This window comes from Stylophora pistillata, chromosome 3, assembly GCF_964205215.1.
Source record: "Stylophora pistillata chromosome 3, jaStyPist1.2, whole genome shotgun sequence".
NCBI lineage: Eukaryota > Metazoa > Cnidaria > Anthozoa > Scleractinia > Pocilloporidae > Stylophora > Stylophora pistillata.
Window position 1 is genome coordinate 32965524 of NC_142521.1, and position 24255 is coordinate 32989778.

At 38.8% G+C, this 24255-nt stretch overlaps 1 protein-coding gene across 3 annotated transcripts; it reads right to left on the minus strand.

The window, feature by feature from the left end:
• Nucleotides 1-468: 468 nt before the first annotated feature.
• On the minus strand, nt 469-23256 carry LOC111331599 (recombining binding protein suppressor of hairless). 3 transcript variants are annotated; one of them, XM_022936749.2, is made up of 16 exons: nt 23051-23256; nt 20995-21145; nt 13986-14175; nt 13019-13153; nt 11896-12064; nt 9120-9191; nt 8362-8415; nt 6503-6551; nt 6085-6222; nt 5136-5248; nt 4489-4557; nt 4006-4077; nt 3684-3756; nt 3282-3364; nt 2329-2432; nt 469-1349 (listed from the first exon to the last, which is right to left on the minus strand). In XM_022936749.2, the coding sequence occupies exons 2-16, from the start codon at nt 21047-21049 to the stop codon at nt 1139-1141; spliced, it is 1587 nt and encodes a 528-aa protein (XP_022792484.1). In that variant the 5' UTR covers nt 21050-21145; nt 23051-23256; the 3' UTR covers nt 469-1138. The 3 variants fall into 3 exon arrangements, with proteins under 3 accessions (XP_022792484.1, XP_022792483.1, XP_022792482.1); XM_022936748.2 differs by having other exon boundaries at nt 22919-23079; XM_022936747.2 differs by lacking the exons at nt 20995-21145; nt 23051-23256 and adding an exon at nt 17396-18363.
• Between the last annotated feature and the right edge of the window lie 999 nt (nt 23257-24255).

Below are 24255 nucleotides of genomic sequence, written 5' to 3' on the forward strand. Positions count from 1 at the left end.
TGATGATCTTCTGTTACCGGGATGTTTAAAAATGATTTCGTTAAGAAATCGCTACATTGCGAATTCTCTCTTTTAGAAAGCAGGTTATAATGGTGATGAGCATCAACTTCGTGACCGATAAAGGTCGTTGACCTGCTTGAACCTTAGGGTCAAGGAAAAAGTCCAACTTGTTTTTGCAGCCTTGCAACTACCCCTTCTATCTATCGGACTACCTTAAGTGAAATGAGAGTAGTAAAAACGAAACTTTTTCCGTAGTGAAATGTTTAACAATTAATTAATTAAAATTGAGATTCACGGTCTCGTGACGAGTGATTACTAGCCATTGCCTCCGCTCGATCTCCCTTAGGCTGCATTTTAGTTTGAAATTCTGGATTTGACAAGGACTCCTCCGACCATTACGTAAAAATTGGGTGGTGGCATAGCAGAAATAAGCACAAGCAATGGAAATGAACCTCAAAAACAATTGGATTCAAATTTAAACATTTTTATTAGCTATAGATTTCTCTGCTTGTTGATATATACCCTGAGCGGTTAATATTCCATTAGTCAAGTAACGCAACAAATTTGAACGAAGTTTACATTGGATGAAATATGAAGAGCAAAAACGCAGTGCTAATCACTGACAGTCACTCTTTTTTCGATGAAATGCGTAACAAGAACTTGACTGACCCAGACTTTAAATCCAAAAATAAATTATGGACGTTTTAAAGGGAAAAAAATGTACAGAGCACAATTTTTTCTTGAGCTCGGAATAGTTTTGGCAAGACTCGAGCTAAAAAACTACATAAAGATAGCTTGGATACGATACGATTTACTTTGCAATACAGCAAAATTCTCCGTGCCTACAATGTACTTTCACTGCTGACTCAAGGCCTTATTTACAACGGTCCTATTCATAGGGATAAAAATTATGTCCGTGAGTGACTCGTGTACGATAGCTTGCGTATCTGTGCCGTTAAATACAACGACGCTGAACGTCCTTAAAACGCAATTTCGAAATGGACGAGCAGGAGGAATAGGCGTAGGTTGCATTGCTCTTCTCGATTTGCTCTTTGACTCCTTGGGGGGATCAGTCGTTAGTAGAACCCTTCATAAAACAGGGATATCCATCTTCTTCCTCCGATGACGTCCATTGTTCCTAGAGATCGGCTCGTAACACCGTTTCTGAAATGGAAGAAGAAGGTCTCTCCACTGGTTCTGGTGTATAGGTGAATGTAAGTCCGGTAGGATAGATCACTCCGTCAGAGCGAACGAGGCTTACGGCGACTTCAGTGGGTTGCCGGACGAACCGCCATCCGCCACGAATGGCCGAGATGTCTGGAACAACACATAGCAGACTTTCACCGCATCTGTCAAAATAGAGGAAACAGGTAATGGAGTAACTGGACGGTCCATTCGCATGTTACAGTGGGCTTAAGGTTAGCACGGAAAACCTGATATGGGTAGGCACTTCTGAAGGAAAACCTCTTGGAGTGCAGTTTCCCTTATGTGCTATTTGGAGTATCATACATGAATAAATTTACGTTACACCTTGAGTCGTGTTCATGAAGAAATAGTGTATGCCGTGTCAGATAGGTAAGGAAGAAGCTGTTAATAAAATTTTTTTCCACGAGTGTATGGTTACTTTGTGATTTGTGGTTTCATTGGAGTTTTTATGGAGTTTGATTGGTCTTGACCTTTTACACCTTGACATCAGTATGCATATTCTCCATACTGTTCTCTACACATTTCCTAAGGTGTTGACAAGGAGAATTTGCTTAGCAATCAAGAGCTTCTGTAGTTGTTGATCATTTCCATGTTCTCATGACCTTAATGTCTTATTTAGGGGTGATACTGCATGGAAAAATTATAAGCCAGTCATTCTTAAGGTTCAAAGAGTCAACTGACATATCCTCACTAATTCATCTAAACTAGCCAATTTCGTCCTCGACAAGTTCATTGTTCAAAAACTGTGGTTAGTCCTGGACAGCTAAACTTGTAGAGGGAAAACTTGTAATGTTTCCATACACATCAAAAGAGGAAATTTGTCGTAATGTTAATGTTAGCTTACAGTAGGCTATCCACAAAAGAGTTACGTTATTTACAAATAACGCGATGTTTCGTAACATCTACATCTGTATCTGTAAGAACCTTAAAGTGCGTGGCTTTAAGTTCACTGCTGTCACCAAGTCAGACTTTCACCAAGGCCTATTCCGCGATCAGTTAGGTCTCTTCCCTAACTACGAGTTCGCCTTCGCACCACTGGATAAATATCCCACTGCCATATTGTCAGGTCTGAGACACGAATAACCTGAAGGACTTAAATATTTTTCTGTGTTTTATTCCTACCTGTACATGGTTTCTGCCTCTACATCTCCAAACCAAACTTTTAAATTTGCAGTGAAATGCTCTCCTGTCAGCTCTAACATGGCCACATCTCCACCGCCATTTAGCTGAGAAAAATTAGGTATAAAGACCATTAAGAAAACTGGTAACTGAAATTTCATTTTGAGTACGGAAAACGAACGTTATTAGGCAGACTCATAACAAGTCCACCCACAGTATTTCATCGTCATTTGGGGTACTAGCCATTCGCTACCATCCAATTTAGATAGATAAATAGCTTTATTATACTATTACGCAGTTGTTGCCCGCGCGCCGAATACAACGGCATGTTTTTGCCATATGATTATTTAAGGGAAAGTCTAAATATAAACTAAAGCACTTCATGTATGGTCCCTCGAGAAACTAGTTAGTTTTTGTTTCTCCTCGAGTCCTGATGTTTACCCGAGACGAACTCTCGGGAAAACAAAACTAACTGTTTCCCTCGCGACCATACATTAAGTGTATAATGTACAATGCTCATTAAATGACGCTCTCTCATTGAGGACCCCGTACACTGGTGATATGGTACCGGAACGTTACCGAGAAGCTCTATAGTTTCATACCTTACTGGAATTAAATTATATTGCTGACCCATCAGCGATGGATTTTTTTATACCCAAAGTGACAGCCCCAATGAAATGCGTTGAACGTGAAAAAAGCCAAGTGAGATCTCGACTACGTCACGGTAATCTTAAGTATTTTTGGCGACAGAGAGATTTTCAATCCTGTAAAATACTAGAAGCGATCGTTTGGTAGGTTGAAGACATTGCTGTGAGAAAACAAATAAAAAAGGGAAGGGGAATGGTAAAGATCGTCAGAAGACGAACTTGAAACCTTTCGACTAAATTTCTTTGCTGGAAACAAACCGGAATGTTGATCTATTAAAGTAAGGGGTGATCTACAATGGGTTAGTTTACCTGTAAATTGCTTACAATCGGGACGGGTGTGATTGGAGACCTCACGGGACCATTTCCCTCGTAAAAACTGTACTCGGATTTGTCTGAAAGAGAAGAACAGAAGAGTAATGCTTACAACAGCAATTCACTGTCGGAAATTATCGTGTGACGGGGATGGTAGTGGAAAGGTACAATTTTTTTTCCTTTTCTCTCTCTAGCACTTATCACAGATTTGAAGTTTGTAACGTTTAGTTTAAGGGAGATGTGCAATTTTGTTGTCTTTGAAAAATTTACTCGTGCTTATTTACACCAAATTGCATTCAAAATCATGCTAGTACCCAAACTAATTTCATGATAGTTATGTAGTGCAAAAAAAAGGTGAAACATCCTGAAGGAGTGCCTATTAGCTACCCATTTTATAACCTGTGCTGATTATTGTCCAAGAGGCTCCATCATTTATCATCTCCTTGTTTTGCTCTTTGGGACAAGGTGTAGACTGTGGAAAGAAAATCAGACCTGTTAAATTTGAATCCCAGGGACACATAGCGTGTTATGTAATCAGAGCAGTTCTCAAATGAGTGTCGAAAGTAATACTAGTAGTACTGACAAGGTTTCCACGTGTGTTCTCTTAGCAAAGGTTGCACTGTATCAAGAGTACGGATACTTCCCAAAGTTATCATTATTTTCCAAAAACACCGTTAATGTACCAAGGAGAGTTGTTGCAAGTCGGTTCCTACTGACTCACCTGAAACTGTATTATTCTTTCTTGGGATAAACAAAGGTACATTCTCTCGGTTTCTTTCATATAAAAGGCGACCTGGTGATTAATAAGGAAGGCAAGGTTCAATTTTGTTTCTGTACACGAGCAAGATAAAGTGAATCCTTGACTACGGGGGGGGGGGGGGTAATTGGCTACTGGAGGGGACAAGGAGTTGAGCCAGTCTTACTCGTTAGGAATTGCTCCTCTGTGCTCGCAAAGGTCAGAATCTATGGTGCAACTTTCTTTATGAAAAGAAAAATCTTTATCGACCAAGCATGCACGCATGTGGGTTGTGTGTGCGTGTGTTGTTGGTTTTTGGACTCACCCGACTTTTTCTCAAGGTTTTTCTGGGTTTCGTCCTTCCACAAAGAAATAGCATGCCGAATTTCATTTTGGTCTTAAAGTAGGCGCACTCAAGTGTTGAAGGTCGCACAAATCTGAAGTACTCAACAATGTTGAATTGCTCACCTTATGAAGCTGAGACACAGGGTCATCAGCGTCTAGTAAAGCCGTCTGTTTGTCGACTTTTCTTATCACCTTCAGAGAGTAAAGTTGCTTGAGTCAATTCTAGTTCTACAAGGTACTTTTACCAACTGCGTTGATTATGTAAATTGGCCACAGCAAAGAGTTTCTAAAGCTGACTTTTGGAACGTTAGCCCTCCGTCAAAGCGAATAGTCAGTGCTTTCAATAAGACCTGGCACCCGCCGGAGCTCCGGCGGCTATTCTGTTGCGAGTCGCCGGGTATATTTCACCGCGCTCAAGTCGCAGTCGCCACGCTAAGTCGCAATCAAGTCGCTCTCCGGCGGATGTTGTACCGAGGTAGCCCACCTATTTCAAATCTTATTGAAAGCACTGATAGTATGACTTTACGACAATAATAATGCACGTAAAAAAGTACACCAATGTTTTTGTTCAGGTTATAAAAACTAAAATTCCCACAAAACTTCATATTCAAGCTTAACATGTGTAGAAGTTTATTATTTTTGGCCTCACATTTCGTTTGAATATTTCAATTGTTTTTTATTTTCGTGAAAATATATGAATACCAAGCCTTTGCTTTCTGCGCTTATAACTGAGACAGTGAGTTCACGTATGGTCACACAAACCACCATACCAGTCTGGGAAGAGCCATCTTTGTTACGGAGCAAACCAGCTTGACCGTCGAGCCATAATGCACATACCCTTCTCTGACAGAAAATTCCTCACTCTCGGATTCATCATCATTTACTAAAAACACCGAAATAAATATTTCCTATTAGACGTTTTAGCGTGGAATTGCTCGTCGAAAAAGAGGGTAAGTAACATTGCTTCCCATCTACATCTACATAACAACTATTAGTAATGCTGTTTTCTTTTTTTTTCGCATTTTTATTCAATCATGCGATTCAAGGAAATTCATCATTTGCCTCGTGAATTCCGCGTTAAATTGTACTTGAAAACCAATATCGCACTCATCGCTTCGCGATTCGAGCGATATCGGTTTTCGCATGAAATTTTAGAGGAAAATTCATTGCTTGACGAGGGAATTCCGGATTAAATTGCACGCGAAAAGCGATATCATACGAATCGCGAAGCGATGAGTGCAATATCAGTTTTCAAGTGCAATTTAATGCGGAATTCACGAGTGAAGTAATGGATTTTCCTTGAATCGCATAACTGAATAAAAATGAGAAAAGAAAGGAAACAGCATTACTTAAAATTGTTTTGTTTGCGTAGATGCGAAACAATTTCTATTAGCCTCGTTTTCAAGTCGCAATTCCACGCTAAATACCTCGCTTCGTTAACCAATCAGAATGCGAGAATTTATTCAATGATGCGATTCAATGCGGAATTCCCTTGTCAAGTAATAAAATTTCCAATAATCTTCAATTGCACTAAGGACTCGACTACGCCTTGGGTGCCACTTTTTCGTTCTTAGCACACTTCGACACCATCTGTGAGCTATTACTGTACTTAACAAGAGCGCAACACTATGGAAGAGTAAAATTCAGCGAACAGCAGTAACTCTCATTAAAGGGACACCAGTAAGATAATTTAACTAAGGGCGAGGTGGCATTACTCACATAAATGGATGGTGAACGCTCCCCACTGTTGGCTACTCGCATGAAATGTTCCGTTTTCGACATGAAGATACCGTGTGCTGACAGTCTGCGATCTTAGGCGGTTGAACAGGGCAACTGTGGAGCCTGATTGGATGCATACTGAAAAAAATGGCACAGTATCCATCAACTCATGAATAAAGGGGGGACGTTTCTAAAGCAACTGTGGTGCTGAGTTGATGGAGGGTATTACAAGATAATTTGCTTTAGTAAACTGAGTTGATAAAAGAGTTTTAAAACCGATCAAAATGCCAGCTTTAGAATCTCTCTATTCACATCAACTCAGCTTATAGCACCATATAATCCATCAACTTTCAGTAGTTAATCAGTGTAAATTAATTGACAAGTCACGGGAAGAAAAATCTTAATAATTGTTACTTACAATCAGCGTTCTTTAATGACTGCTTTTTCTTGGAAGGCTTTGAGATAACCTGCAATTCAGAGAATTATCTTGTTATGGGCCTACTTTCCTTTCTAATGTCTACTGCATTGTATAAAAACTATACACTACTTTGTCATACAATCATAAGAATTTGGTGTATTATCCTTAGAATAACATTCATTTGATCTCACAAAGAGATCACAAACAACAGTATAGTTCATTCCACTTTGTCTGTTTCTTCATTTTGTATTAGCAACATTAGCATACATGTGAAATTCTTTATTCATGAATAGTAACTGTTGTAAAGTACCAAAAGAAACATGCCCAGAGTCATACGTCTGGACTTACCATTTCATATAACTAACTGCTACATATATATATATATATATATATATATATATATATATATATATATAAAAACAACTAATTACAAACTATTTACAAATGTATGAATAGCAATTAGATAAAATTGAAAAAGTATCTGTCCACAAAACAGCGTTTATGACGTTCAGTTCTGACACGTGGCAGGATTTAAGGGTGTCCCCTTGTACTTATGAATGCCATTGTAGGTCAAGTTTAATCTTCACTGTTTACACAAGACGAGAAAGTTGCATGTAATTTACAAGTTGTCTAACCCTTTAATTCCCATGAATGACCAGGACAGAATTTCTCCATACAATATTGATACATTATTATATGGCTGTGTCTCACAAGGACTGGGAACTACTGAATTCATGAATTTGATTGGCTGAAATCAATATTGAAAGCAGTCTAGATTTTCCCATCTAGAAAAAAAAGGTACAAAGAATATAAAAAATTGGCATAATATTATAAGACACAGCCATATAATAAACATCTTATTAACTGAGCTAGGTCGGTCTGTATGGGAGAATCTTGACCTCGGTCGCTGGTACAGACCTCACTGCATTCGGTCTGTACCAGCAACCTTGTTCAAGATTCTCTCATACAGACCTCCCGCTTGGTTAATAAGAACTAATTATATAAGTTGCGGGATCATTAGTTGATCAAATACTGAATTCTTACAACTAACATCCTAAAAATTGTATAGCAGGCAGCTAGAGAATTCTTAAAGAAGTATGTGGGGGACATGGTAGCTTAATAGTGTCAGCCAAGAGTTGACTAACTGTAGGCATGATACTTAAAACTCACAGTGACCCACTCTCCCAAGGCTCACTTGTTCAAAGAGCAGATAATGCTATCAAAAGGATAACTCACTAACCAGTAGATAAATGCAAACAAAACGTACTATGCTATCTACCAGACAGCCTTCTCCATACTTCAAACAACTAGGATCAAGACTTCTATATCTTATCAAACATTTTAGTGTACAGTATCAATGAGGATTTTTACAAGTTGTGCTGTAATTTGACAACCATGTAGGGAGAGCCAAAATCCAAATAGGGAGTAAAAATGCTCAATGATACTACACACCAAAACATCTAATAAGTTATTTATTATCAACTGCTAAATTTTATGTGCATTTCTCATATGGCAGCTAAAAAAGCTGAGCAGATACAGAAGAGTAACAAGCTCAGATGACCAGTTGAACAGGTTCTTTTACTGTACAAATTAACCAACTGTCCAAATATTGCAGGATATCTGTACTCAATTCACACACAACTTGTACCTTACTTAATATAGTTGCATAATAAAAATGGGTATTAGTACACTGTCGGGAAAGCCATTTCCAATGTACAATGTTGAAAGGTAACCAGCATTGGTATAGAATCCCATGAGAGTGGCCATGGGTCTCTGGGCTCGAGTGTAGACTTAATCTTTTTTAATTCCTATTAATACGCTTATTATAGCATAAATTCTCTCTTCTCTGTAAAACCCACCTTTATTCTTTTTGAATTGAACGTACCAACATGGTCACCATTGGGATATAGTAACTATATGTTAAATGAAAAAAAATGATAATACATAAACAACAATAAAAAAGATTGATTAAAATGAGAAAGAGAGAACTGTAATTGTATATTAAAGAATTTATTGTCAGTCCATCTTGTATAACCATCTTAAAGATTGTCCTACTCCACAAACCAAGGTAGTTCATTTCATACACTTCCTTTGGCCCAAAGTACAAGGTTGTGCTTTAGGGAAAATTGAATGGGGCCCAGTGCCCTGTAACTGTGAAATCCAGGGTGCCCAGCATAGGCTTTTTTATGAAAAAACTATTCCTGAGTTGCCCAAGAGAAAAAGTAAGGTGCTAGGGGCCACTGGGCACTGCTAGACCACAGCCTTGAAGTAAATTTAAACTTTTCTCTGCCAGAACTTAATGTTAGTCTTTAATCAAAAACACTTTTGCCTTCAAGCATGCATTAACCAATAATGAAACCACTGTTGACTAATAGAAAATGCATGAAGATATAATTTCTGTGCATTCCACACTCAATCATCAAAATCATTTGTGTTTAATTTACATGATGCATATCTATAGCTCCTGAGAACTAAAAAATGCTTGATGCATATACAGTACAAGGAATTCTACAGCACTTATGCATACTTGGACTCTGCAATCTTTATTGTGGTGCTTGAACTGTTGGAATTAAAATTCACATTTACACCAAACTGAACATTGAAACAATTGTTATACCTTCAGTGATAATTCAAAGTGCTTTCTTTTATCTGAATCTGATATGTACAGAGTTTTAGCAGCCCCATAGCCCTAAAAAAAATAGAAAAAGATACACACTGTTTCAAAACAATTGTTCTTCTTCAAACAAAATCTAGATTTAACCTGATATTTCATGTATTCATACCTTGTATATGCTGTTATGCACAATGGTCAAGTCAAGTCAAGTCAATTTTTATTTAAATTCACACAGAATAGTAACTAATACAAGTTAGTCTTTTAAATATGAAAAAAAAAAATTAAATAAATAAAGAGATTGTGAAGGAAAAGAAACTTTCAATTGTAGGTTCATTGTGCAGAGTTCGTGGAACTAACCAAGTAGGTGACCCAAACAAGAATATGAGTAGAAGGAATATACAAAATAGTTCTTTTTTAGATAAAAAGTATTGCTTCATTAGTTAAATAAATAATTGTAAAACATTTATTTAGGAATAAATAATAGTGCTATAGCCATCAATCACAGAATTCCTGATATGTTGATATAATGGATGTGTCTGTGCATTACCATGTCTCAGATTATACAAGCATATCAAACAGACCAGGTTTGTTTGATATGTAAAAGGTTTCCTAATATTCTCAGAGATATAACCAAAAATATGATACAACTGTAAATAGGTGATCTAAGGTGCAAGTAATTTTTAACAGCAGAATTTTTGGAAATGGGACTGAAATGTACTGTGTAACTATAGACTTAGAGCATTTGATTGCTATTTTGGTCTGTAACACTTGTATTTGAGGTAACCATTAAATGATTCTTAAGGATGCCAAATGACAATCTTAGATTTTGAGTGAGATGCCATACGACTAGTCTGATAATCAGCAAATGAGTAAGTATTAATCACTTGGTGAATATCAGTCCAGTCATCCAGGCTGATAATCATCTTGCAGAAGATCACTCCAATAGAACCAACCAGACCACACACCACAAACATTCCTAAAATCCCCAAAGTAATCTCCCACCACTGACAAAAAAAGAGGCTGCCTCAAAAAAACTTGGAGGAGAGCCACAAAAAAAGGAAATGAGAGAGAGAAGCTGAAAATCATGGGGCCAGCTTGGAGCGTTGCAAATCTGCGAGACAGCAAGCCATGCGAGCCAAGGGACAAGCCATGCGAGTCATGCGAGCCACAGTCAAAATGTTTTTTGTTACAGTTATATCTCGCATGAGAAAAAGTACACAAGCAACGGAACAAGATAACTCTGATTCAGTAAAGAGCGAAGCTGTTAAAATTACGCGATTTACTCACTATTCTTGACGCCAATACACGGAGTTGCCCTGGAAGTACTGTTCTCTTTTCTCTTGATTTGAATTTTCCACGTGGATATCAATGAATGACAGGAGTCAATGGATTACCACTCAACAACCCATTCGAGTAGCGGAATGGGGTGGAGCCGTATGTTTTCCTCAGAATAATTTTTCACTTAAATCTTGAACCTTAATTAACTTTTGTCGCATTGCTTTTTTTTTTTTTTTTTGCGGATCCTGAGCGATTTGAATAGATAAAATTTCCTCTAAATAACAAAAATATGAAACGAAGAAAAAAATTCATCCAACTCAGGACGGCCATTACTATGATGCATGACTTGGCATGACCAGCAATAGTTCTGGCAACCAAAGCGAGATTAGGTTTTTTTCTAGGAATATTTCAATTTTAAGCACTTTTGTAGCTAAATTTAAAATTTCCCAGGGAAAGAGAGAGTACCCTGGGAGGGAGGTTGTACCGTTTATACTCATCCCCAGGATCATCTCCACTTTCAAGTTGGCAGGTGGACGGTTTATAACGAACGGTTTAGTGATAGTCGGGCATGAAATGATCGACAACCTCCCAGACCTTGGACCAATCAAAAAAAATACTCCCAAAAATGGCTCGTATGACTTGCATGGCTTGCATGATTTGCATGATTTGCATGGCTCGCAGCCTGGGTCGCATGGCTCACTGGCTCGCAGATTTTACAGACCCCCAGCTTGACTGACTGGCAACCAACAGAAATTCATGGCATTCTCTGACTGAGGTCTTATGTGCACATAGGCACAGAGAGGACTAAGCTAGGTTTAGCTAATCAAATGATACTTTATAAATTTTAATATGTATATCCATAAGGCAGACCTGCCAACCTATAATAACAGAAAACTTAGAGAGCCACAAAATCACATGTGGAAAGTGAGATTCAATTATTTTTTTTCCAAATCGAGATTGAACAAAACCTTTTCCATTAAACACCCAGCACCACCTCAGTCTCATTCTCTTGGCCAAGTTGAGCCGACACAACTGCTATCCCTTTCCCTGCATGCCCCATGAACTTGCAAAGACCAGTAAGAAACTTAGCATGAAAATGGAGTCTAGGTGGATCCAATAATTCGCTATTCTTGTTTAAGTAGTATTTCATTTTAAAATGATTTTCCACACCCCAGGTCTTGTAAGAAGTTTGGTAAAAAGACAGACAATAGGCCATTTTACAGTTGTGTACTTAGTTGCCAAGCCTTTGATTCGGAGTGAGGCTGAAGGTGACCTTGTCATGATAGAGACCTGTATCTAGTTAGCATGACAACAAAGTGATTTACATTTGAAAGGCAGCAAAGTTTGTATCATAACAAGGTCACTCCTAGCCTCACTTCCATTCAAAGGCTTGGCAACCAAGCACACAGCACACAACTGTAAAATGGACTATTGTGAGACTCCCTACATGCTTGCCGAGAATTAGCGTGTCTGCATGGTTTCAACATTAAATGAGATCTACCTTGTCTTCAATGATAAGCTGCTGCATTTCCTGTTCATTTTTGCTTCCAATCCCAATGAATGCAACTGGCTGATGCATCACTTCTTCTTCTTGTACTTGAGGCACAAGTGCCTTACGATACTGCCAACCTTCTCCCACAAGATAGACACAAGGCGGAGGACAGAAAAACCTGCATAAAACAGACAGTGCCATACAGTTGTTGACTGGGAGATTTAGGGACATGTAACAATAATGCAGAATGCAAAGTGATTCAAAAGTCTGTTCTTAACACAAGTAACCCCCCCCCCCCGAGCTGGAGCTTGTCGCAGTACCCATAACATAATGTGACTTAGGAGTATTACTACCCTCCCTGGATGGGATACCAGTCCCCCCCTGCATTCCTGCATTTCACCAGGCTCCCCTTTTGCTAGTATCCATTTATACTCCTGAGTGGTCGGGGGAGGGGGCCGGGGGAGGTGGGGAACACTGTGAGAGTAAAGTGTCTCGCCAGAGAACATAACACAATGACCTGACCAGGTCTCAAACCCAGACCACTCAACCTGGAGTCCAGCCCAGTAAGCAGTGGCACACTGTGACTCCCACCAATCTGATCAAAGGAAGGTGTCAATAAATTTGTCATAAGAATGGCTCTAAGACAAATCAAAGTTTTAATGATTACTTAGTAAGCTCTACTGAGTTTTCAATTTACAACAGGATCTTCCATCAACTCAGTCTGTGTCAAACACCTTGTGGACATTACACAGCTTCTCTAATTTCAAGTAAAGTAAACTCCTGCAATGGGCTTGAAATCCCAACTGACTCAATTTTCCTTAGTACCCCTGAAAAGATAGCCTAAGAACTACTTGTACAAGGAAAGTCAAGCTTAGAAATAAAGAAACAACAAAAACACCATGTGGAAGAATCTCACTGGTCTGAATGTATTGAATTTCTTGGAAATATTTTGGCTCAATCCTACTGCCTTGGTCAGTCTATTGAAGTGTGAGCAAATGGTTACACAACATCAATACAGCCGATGTTCCAGTCAGATTCTTTCATAGACTATGTTTCCAGTACATGGAAGGAAGAGTTTTGCTTCAAAGTTGTTGATGCTATATTTTTGAGAAAGGATAGCAATAAACTGTACCTTTTTTCATTGCCATATGACTTTTGTGCCACCTTGGCATGGAAAATGATAACTGTTTGTTGACCATCCCTTTGGACTACATCATTGAGATAATTGTTCATAGCAGCTTTTGAAAGTCTTGGTTGAATTGCTGCACTACAAATAAAAAAACAGTCCATGACAAGATTAAACAAGAAGAACACCCTGAGATATTAAAAAACTTTTTTTCTAACCATTTTCACTGCATTACCGCAGTAGGGTAGGACTAGAATGGAACATATGCAAACCATGCAAGTAGTCCACCCAATAAATCCCACCCATCCCACCCCAGGGGAGGACATGCATCACACAGTAATCTCGTGCGTGGGAAATTAACGTCTCCTACCCCTAACCCTGTAGGAGATGGGACCTCCATTTATTCATCCCTATCTGAGAAGACTAGAGTATCTAACCATTTCTTGGTGTTATAGAAAGGTAGCATATTCTCCTCAATTATTTTAAGACCTTGAGTGTTGGTCCAGTCGGGGCTTGAACCCTCGACTTCCCGCACAACAGTGTAGTTAACACAAAAAAAACATAACTAACAATATAAACATTACACACCCCCCCCCAAAAAAAATACAAACAAACAAATTAGCCCACCATAATCCTAACTACCCCTTCCCTTCTCTCCCCCGCTTCTCACCTTAATTTTCTTAGCCATGAATGTATTCTACAGTACTTCTACCAAGGTGATCATGACTTAACCTTTAAGCTGTCACAAGTGATGAAGACAGAATTTTCCCTTGCAATATCAATCAATATTAAGCAGAAAAGAGATAAAAGATAAAGACAAATAGCAAAATTTACCATTTTTACAAAAACCAAACCCTTCTGGAGAACTCTGTCAGAAACCAAAGAGATCATTTTCTTAGCCACTGGCTGGCTTGTTAATTGAACTGCTAACTTTAAGCTGAAGTGCTAATAAACAGTTAAGGTTCAGACTTACGAGTCTTTGTGAAAATCTTCTTTTTCTTTGTCTTCTTCGGGTGGAGGAGAGGGAGTGGTTGGAGGACTGGGGTGACTTGCTGCTAACTGTAAGGCCAGACTGCGGGGTTCTGCAGCCACTCGGACTCCTTCATGTCTGTGTTTGGGTGTTGATGAATACCCATCAGCCACTCTTTGGTATGGACCTCTTCCTAAATGCCAAGGTAAAAGTTGAAATATTGAATAATTTAGTAAACTCTCGACACCTCCCAAAATCATGTACCGTATTTATTCGTCTATAAGCCGAGACCCTAAACTTTGGTCTGTTTTAATCGGGAAGGTTATCAAAACATGTCAATTGAAAATACTTGGCTATGAGCCAAGAACCCTTTTCTAGCTCAAATTTTCGAGATTTTGGTAAAATTTTGTGAAAAAATCGCTCAGCTTATGGATGAATAAATACAGTAGTTTAGATAAGTTGAATCATCATCATAGCCGCTGCTTGCTCAATCCCATAGAAAACCACGGTGAAAGCTGATCTCTGGAAAAAGCAATCCAGCTGTGCTGCCCTTAACTCACTTTGTTGCAAAAACATAAAGGAAAACACTGATGAGAAAAAAAAAAAAAAGAGTTTTGAGAGTTTCTTGTTCTGACTTGAAAAAATAAAGGAAAAGTTTTAATGGCAGATTTTTTTGATACTCATGTGACTGTGTGTTGCATCCTTTTCAGGCTGATAATTCAATATTTAACTTATATGATAAAATACCTACTGACTGAATTTTGGTCAGGTGGGATGGGAAGTATTTGGGTCTCTGTCACGAGGCACAGACCTTGCTGCACGAAGTCTGTACATCATGACCTCAAGCCAACTATATTCCAGTTTGCCCTCTCCCCTCAGTCAATAAGTTTGTAATATTGAACAATTTAGTCAACCCTTTACTCCCTATTAGAGACGCGATGGCCTCATGGTTAGTGCGCTCGACTCCGGATCAAGTGGTCTGGGTTTGAGCCCCAGCCGGGACATTGTGTTGTGTTCTTAGGGAAGACACTTTACTCTCACAGTGCCTCTCTCCACCCAGGTGTATAAATGGGTACTGGCAATTTAATGCTGGGGGTAACCCTGCGATGGACTGGCATCCCATCCAGGGGAGAGTAGAAATACTCCTAGTCGCTTCATGCTACAGAAACCGGAGTTAAGCACCGGCCAAATGGGCCACTAGGCTCGTAAACAGACTTTACCTTTACTCCCTATTATCGGTAAACACTGTCATTCTCTATACTGTTCTCTATACCTTTCCTGAGATGTTGACAGGGAGAATTTGTTTAACTGTCCAGAGCTGCTCTAATTGGTGATCATTTTATTTATTCTCAATACCTTGATGTTTGATCTAAGGGTGATATTGTGGTAGTTACGAAAACATGGAACCACCCAAAACCACCCACAATGAAAAAGGTCACACAAGCACGCAAAGACCTGGTTGTGCGTGGTTTTTGGGCGGTTTTGGGTGGTTCCACATTTTAGTAACTACCGTGATATTGTAAGGGGACACTAGACGCCAGTCTCTCTCAGGTGTACAAAGTGTATTCATCAGTTCTTTTTACCCTTCTATGGAAAGTCAGCAAATGCTAATACCCTAGTTTGGAAGCTACATGTATGAATAAGTAATTTACAAAGTTTGCCAATCCCATGGTGTTTAGAATGTTGAAAAAATGTTAAGGAAGATATTACTGGGCCTCAAGCAGGGATGGAAGTCTTAATTATCTTGGAGTGCTGGTCAAAATTGTTTACAGCAGAAATCCTAGTATCTCTCTAATACTGATCCAATAATATCATACTAAGTACTGCTCTACTGTTTTAGATACAGTTATCCTGCATGCTGTATTAGAATGATATTCTTAAAAATTCATACCCTAAATTTGGCGTAAATATCCTTGCTACTGTACATTACCTATGGTTCTATTAAGGAGAATTAATCTTGTTTGACAATCCAGAGCTTCCCATTTCTGTGATCATTTCCTTCTTTCTTGTGACCTTAACATTTGATTCAAGGGTAAGTAGTTGACTGTATGAGCTGTAAGTCTTAACCTGTCGTTCAATGGGTTACTGACCATAATTTTTTTTCCTGTACTGTTGTCACTGCATCAATTTCCCTTAGGCAGCCTCTTTCTTTTATACCTGGGACAATATTCTTGTCTTTTCATCCATGAAAAACCCCCAAATCTCAGAGGTAATATCTTTGCATATCCCTTAGCAATGTTTTATCTTTTCATATTGAAACAATAATGGCATATATTGACAGATTGAAATTTCAGTTTCAAGTTTCATATTTTACTCCAAAATAACAACTGTCTCAATTTCCACTTTGTAAACATTAACTGATTTCCTTACACTTTATTTTCCAGCTATCATGATTGAACAATAGCTTTAAAAAATAATTAAGTTTCTTGTCCTGTAAACTATAAAAATGTATTAAAAGGCAAAAGCCAGCTGAGGATTGGGGGTTGGTAAGGTAGGGTGTTCTTTTCCCTTACCACCCCCCTTCACTTAGGGCATAGTTACCTTTCACATCCCCTGTTAAATTGTTGTTGAAAAAATTTAAAATATAGCCTTTGTTGAACGTATGAACCACGAAACGATTTTTTAAACAATGTTGATCCTCAATAATTTAAAAACTATGAAGCTTCTTTTAAATATTCACGCTGAAGTTATAGTTAAATATAACTGCCCAATATCGTAAACGAAACGACTTTCTAGAGTTCCAAAGAGACTATCAATACGCCTGCCATGAGCGAGACTGGTAGGCTGAAATTTGACCAAACTTTTGCGACATAAGGAGGCACCCGATATCTTGGATCTATATGGCTATCAACGCCTCGTTTAAGACTAAAGTCATGAATTAGATATCAAATATATGTCTGTTAATAAAAAAAGTTTCATTATCTCTAAATCCTACATGAAGTGAAAACAAAAGAAATTAGTCATTTTACAGGCTGGTTACCTGTTTAAATCAAACAATCCAATTTCACCGTAACTCTTTCAGGAACAGTATCTTGTTTAAAAAATAAAGACGGTCTATTCCTCGCTGAAATTGGAGCTACAAAAATACCTGCTTCGCCCAAAGGGAATTTAAAAATGTTTGAATGATTGACCTCATTTCCGAAATAGTGTACAAAGTCTCGTTTATAAATGTCCCCGGACTAGATGTCGTTTGTTAAAAAGACAAACGTCGACAACTAAGGAAATATACTCAAGATTATGGAACCAAGAATATCCTGCCACTTACCGATCGAAACACGACTGAAAAAATTAAAACGGACACGAAGAAAGCTTAGTTAACATTTGACAATCGACATAACATTAAAGAGAAAAAAAATTATTTAAATCATTTGCCCTAAGCCATGAATTAAGCCCCAAAGAACACGATCACTTACTAGAAAACGTACTCTCCGACTGTGTTGGTAAACTTGCTGCGATCGTGGACGTAATTGGCGAATGATACACTGCCGGTTGGACAATTCCACTCGATGGGAAAACCTCAGAAGAATTGAAGTTTCCACTCTCTATACGAGGCCGTTTTACGTTCGTGTATCGATGTCCGATATCCCGAGGTATCAATCCTGCATGAGTCGTGAAAAGTGAACCGTCACGAGTGGTTCCATCAGCTGTAAAAATCGATCTTTGTCCATGAGATTCTGACATTTTTTGTAAAAGTCGCCGACGTAAATAGTCTTTTCCCGTAAAAGAAAATGATCTCTTAAAAAAAAACAGTTAAAATTGAGAAGTTATCCGGAAATCTTGCATCAAGAAAGCTGTGGGGGGCATAACAGTGAAGCCCGATCGTTCGACGGACGAGTGGTGGACGATATCGTCCCGAAAGATTATCTCCCAGAGTGACAATTTGGGAATCGTCGCAGGAGAATTCTTTTTCTTCCCAACTCTGCACTGTCGAAATTGAAGTTCAACACTCCATTGATCCAACTTGGCAACGTGTTTTTCTTGCGCTTAGACTATCTGTTGACGACGTTATTCACTCGGATAGACTGCCGTCAGCGACGAAATAAAATGGCTACCGAAATTGACAATGTCTCTTGCTTCAGAGCGGTTCGATGAAATCTTTTAAGTTTACGCGCACACGAAGGAAAACCCCGATTCGCGGAAGAACTGCACTGGCGAACAATACATCCACAACAATGTGAAGTGGAAGTAAGCGATGATGTCGGCAGATGAGCGTGGGAACTTTTGTGGCAATTCAAGGCTCGTGAGAAAATTAACCCACACCATATAAGGAGTGTATTTACAAATAGCGGCTCTCGAACAAAGAGTGCACGCGACCCGCTACCGAATCAACTCGTCCTACAGGGAATGTTCATATTCATCACTTTTCGCTAACATGTGGGCCTTTTGTGAACTCAAGAGCGAACATTTCACCCGATTGGCCGGGTTACAAAAGGGGCTAGTTAATAGATGAAAATCTTTGCTTTGCCTCAGCTGTTGCAGAGGCGAAGTTTCTCACGGGAACACAAAGAAAATTCGTTTTTTTGTTGAAAGACTGTTCGAAGAGTTTAAAATTTGATGTGTATGTTTAGAAAACGTCGATTCCTACGTCGAAGTTTGAAATTGAAGTATTGATACTTGATGGACACGCTGCCTAACTTTTGTGACTCTACGCATCCTGAGTTTTGTAATATATAAATCCTGATTTTAATAAAAACAACAAACTCCGACTGAACACATTATTAATTAGTGTTGTTCAGAAAGTGTTTTTCTGCTTCACCTGTCCAGCTTGCCTGGAAACTCTGAAGACCAAATAAACGTATTTTGAAGAGATATTTTAACCGTTTTTTCAGCTTCGCAGCTTTATTTACACTGTCATTGTTTGACCTAACGTCCTTTTAAACGTGAACCACGGAACAACCACAAATAAAGAAGATATTTTTTTAGTGGGCCGATAGATAGTGCGGTAGATCAATACTGAAATTTTACAGACCAGTTGGCTATAAAAGGCTAAAGGCGCACAGCGAAGTAGACTGCGGGAACAAAACTATTGTTTGCTCTAATCTGAAATGGAACTATCTTCGGAAAAATCCCAACTTGATAAGTATGTAAAACTTTCAGAGCAAAGTAAAATGATTAACCGAAAAAAATTATATACATAAATAAATATATTCGACATTTTTTTTATCTGAAGTAATAAGCAGGAAATAGTTCTGCCTCCAAGTAATAATGGAATAATGATCTTAAAATTTCCTATTTCAATTTATTTTCGCGTCGTCTAATCTAAAGGAAGCTATTTTTTCCCTACCATCGTTGCGCCATGGTTTCAGATTTTTCACGCCACTAAACTTATCTCATTCTTAATTTTTTTACCTCGAATTTTGTTACTTAATTATCTAGTATTTTTTTTTTTCGACTGGGCCTATTTCTTTTGAATTTTCTCCATACTCAAAATTACTATTATGAGTTATTCATTTGCGGTTTCAATTTGTCTTATACCCATTAATATTGTTTTATGTATTATCTTGTGACACGATGATGAGTCATTGAAAGTGAAGCCAATTTTTTGCCCTTTCCGGCGTCGTCACACAACCGTAAAGGGCTGCAAGGGAGACTACTACTTTCTGTGCACATGTACGTGTATCGGATTTCTTTTATTTTTTCTCTTTTTTTTTTTTCAGAACTGAACGTAATTCTAAAGTGGGGGGGGGGGGGGAGGGGTCAGTCAAGTATGACCGTGATACTGCGCGCGTGTCGAGTTATATTTCAGATAGGCACTGAGTTTACGTGAGTATCGAAGACTGTTTAAAAAACGATTCTTCACCATTATTGACAGTCTCATATTAAGCGGATGCCATTGAATCAAAATTTACCAAACGCTCTTTTGAACCTCATTTGTAAATAAACAGGATTAGATAGCGTAATCATGAGATTTTCTAGTTTTCCACTCCGCGAGAAATTTTCACCGCGTTTAAAAATACGATAAACGCTAATCTAATTTTCAGCATAGCTCCATCGAAAGTGCAGTGATTGTCGATAGGAAGCCCTTATATCGACGTTGCATCTCTATTTCTCGCGAGTCAAAGATTCTCTGAAAACTGATCTGCTCGGCTATGAGTGGAATTCGCTTCTCTAGCAGTTTTTTCTCTTGAACCAAAACCTCAACAGAATTACACACGTAACAACGGAGACCTCAATCGAAAGAAAGAGCGTAGGCTGGCGCCAAGTAGCACTTGACCGCTGTCTCAGGTTAAAAAAAAAAATTTCCGCTGCGGTTTCTAAATTGGTCAACTGAATTTCTACACTTATTCATCGAATAAAAAGTCTAATCTGAACACCTACCTCGACACAAAAGAGCAAAGAATAACCTTTGTAAATAATTTTTAACTCACTGCTAATTATGACAGCGTCCAATAATATTCCATGTAATATTACGATGGGTAAATTTAGCATGACAGTCTGTTTGAAAGGGAAGAGGCTGAAACAATGCTGCAAGTGTCTGGTTTGTCAAAAACCCGCCCAAAAGCTAACTTGGCTTAACTAATCTGACCATGGAGTTAGGAAAAAAATATTTTGTTGAAGCAAGTTGCGACTAAGATCTAGCTAGCCTTATTTCCAGCCTATAAGAGGCAGTAAGCCTGTGAATACGGAAAAAAGGGCATCGAGCGATAGGAACAACGAGGGGGGAGAGAGGGGGAGTTCTGGGGGGGGGGGGTAAAGTGGGCTTTGAAAAGGGATGTTAGCTACTCCATTAAACCTAAGCCTTATTTCCTAGCCTATAAGAGGCAGTAAGCCTGTGAATACGGAAAAAAGGGCATCGAGCGATAGAAACAAGGAGGGGAGAGAGAGGGGGAGTTCTGGGGGGGGTAAAGGGGGCTTTGGAAAGGGATGTTAGCTACTCCATTAAACCTAACGATTTCTTTTACCCGCTCATCCGCTCGTCCTCCACTACTGACTGAGACCCACTTAGCACGGGAAACTCAACCTTCATTATTCAAACATTTGCTACCATAGAGATGCAAAGAGTGTAACTTACGCGAAACATGCTTGTTCAGTTTGCGTTTCGTGGCTGAGGATTTTCTTTCCGCCATTCAGTCGGCGACTGTGTCGACAAGTCGTTTTCTAATTGTTAAGTATTCCAATTCACTGACGTAAAAAGCCATGGCGCTTCTATTCAAAATTTCACCCTGAAAAAAATATTGATCAACATGAGAGAACATTCACGATGTGTTAAGCGAACCTTTAGTACATAATCACCCTTAATTCAGGGTCACCTGTCAAGGTTCCAAAACTTTTACGCATGTCACGAACTCTTGCAGACTCACGCGGAGAAAAAGAGCTTTAACTGCGTTCCTCTGCTTAGAAAATGGCCTATTACAAATCATTCTCAGCTAAATTGGATGACGCCTGGACTCGGCAAGTTCCATGAGTACTTAGCTTGGAATTGGAGGCTCATATGAGGCGGGTTTTCCTTTTTTTTTTATTTTTTGGCCTTGAATTCCTCAGAGCCTCCATCTTTCATATATGATTTCCGCCGAGTAAACGGCTTCAAACCTTTCAATTTTGGCTAGCTTTAATCAGTTTCTTCATCACAAACAGCAAGTTTAGCGATAAATATAACTGCTATAACTCGACAACTGCGTATATAAAGTCCATTTTCATTGCATACTAAAACCCCAGGCAATCAAGGACTTCAGTTGCATGGGAGATAAATGGTAGGCTGAATTGTTTGCAACTGAAGTTTAACAGTGTCAAATTCCTTCCTTTGAAAGAGGGTGTCAATGGCATTAAATGTTAACCGATAAAACGGCCAAAATATTTAGGCGTAAAAATTGGAAACCTTTAATTAGTCGCCAAATTGTTAACCGTAATAACTTATCCTTTCTAAAATGTGTCTTTTGTGTCATTTTGACTAAACTGTTGGCCGTAAAATGGCCGAAACAAATTTCACTGGGCTTTTCAGGCAAAGATTTTGTTATTTGGATCAGCCTTCATCTTTTTTTATACTTTTGGCGGTAAACTGAACAGTCATACGTAACGCGAAACTGTTGGAATTTGAACTGGGGTTTACAGCAGCTTCTTATGAGGACCGCAAAATCCTCGGCTTTCAAAATAAGTCAAATCTGCCATCAAATACCCAAAACTAAAGCGAATGTTTGCCAAAGCTCTCAAAGCTACATACAGAAGAGCCTAGATGGCTTAAAATAGAACTTGTCTGAGTATGTTTTCTTATTTAAGTGCTAGTAAAGCCATACTGATGAAAATAAAGGAAAAGATTGTTAGCCATTTACGGGCCCGGCAATTTGATCTATGATCTCTATCACTGACGATGTTTAAGCCAATTCATTCTGTTACAAGGGCATGTCAGAGAGATATGCGCCTTAGTCGTATTCGTATTTTACGACGAATTGTTCAAATCTCACAAATTGTCCAAACATACAGATTCTCTTGGCTGAAAAATCGAAGGCTATCACCAAAATCAACTCAGCTCGTAATGCGCTTGAACTTTGCAGGGAGAGGGGGAAATGGAGGTTAAGATGCGCACTTAATTGGCTTTAATGACTAATTCAGTTTGTTTTTTCCATCGCATTTTCCCACGACTCTGCTAACTGAACTAACAGGACCTATCAGATTAAATGCAGATTTATGTAATCTCTTTCTGATCCCACGATCCTAGAATGATCCAATTAGGTGATATCATACTTCGTCTTCTTGCATCGCACGGTTTTAGACTCGTCACGTAGAAATGATGCCCTCATCTTCATTTTCACGAGAGTGAAGTTGTAAGATGCGGTTCTGACGTAAAGCACCGAAGTACAATGAAAGCGTAATGGTCCGTACAAATAAAATGGCATATGTTGCTCATGTTACACACATGTGTAGGGTAAATGTCATGATGGTATCGCTGCATATCACGTTAAATCGCATCGATCAAGACTAAAATTATGTAGGAACCTTACTTGCGTTGAAGTGAACTAGTCTAACTTCCCACTGAGCTCCTCCAACAATTTCAATGCAGTCCATGAATTTAAGACTTTTCTTGCTCTGTTTCTGGCGATAAAACTACAGCGCTGATGATAACACTGGCTTACCTTAGGTCGACGAAGCCTTGTAAAGCAGTTCTCACGCCACAACCAGTTTATTTATATTTGCTCTGTACTCCAAAAGTTTCATGAAGCAGCACGCTATTGTACTTGAAACAAAAGAAATGATCCGCTCTATTGCACGTACGGGTTTTTTCGGCTTTGTGCTTCTGCGCATTTGTCAGGCAGTGTTTGAGGGTTTTCTTTGCTAAGATAATACAAACAAATTGTGCCAGCGGAAGTCAAACAATATTGTACATTTTAGTACAATATGTAAAACTGATACGTGCTTCGCTTATTCTTTTTTTTTTTTTTTTTTTTCAAATTCTTCTTCTTCTTCTTTTTTTTTTTTTTAAGAGAAAATTGCTGAGGTGTAACCGTAGGGTTCAATTTGCAAGTTTGATAAGCACACGACTCAAATTTTTCCCCGCGATATGCAGCGTCGAACTTAAAAGTAATCACATTTATATATTTTGATTGTAGACTTCTACGACAAAAACAACAAACAAAGCAAATGGACTTAATTTTTATAATCTTTGTTCATAGGTTAACTCGTCATCACTTTCACCCAAGAGACCGTGAGCAATTTCGTGTTTAAACGTTTCCGCTTCAGTGCGGTTCCCACGACTATTTACTAATATCCAACAATAAACCAGGGATTAAATCTATTAGGTGCCTGAATTTCAATGTTTTTTTTAACTGCGTTCTCTCATTGGTCAATTGACTCACCCCACTTTCGTAACCAATCAGATGCACTAAAACCAGGCACGACTCGCGTCATTGAACCCAGTGGTCAAACGTCTACGTATGTGCGAATGCGAACGTTATAACTGACTGCTTTCAGGCCCTCAGACGCGAGTTACAAATAACCACACAGGCCAGCAAGTCATGGTGTTTTGAGAGTACATACCTCTCCTGGAAAAACTCAAAACGTGATATCAGTAAATGAATAAGCTTAGAGTTCTAAATGTGTGGAGGTTTCCTTTAGCCTACTTTTGTTTCCTTTTACAGATTTCTGTGAACGTTTCAACCCGTTTGGCCTAGTTTGCGAGCAGCGCTTTGAAATTCTGCGCATGAAATCGGCACGTGGCCGCTACGTCGGGTTGTTCGCATTTTCCCGCGCTTGGGCCAGTTTGCTTCGTTTTGAATTATAACCCCGTTCGCGTAGCACAAATACCTTACTTTAATAAGTTCCACTCGTGTAAAATGGTTTC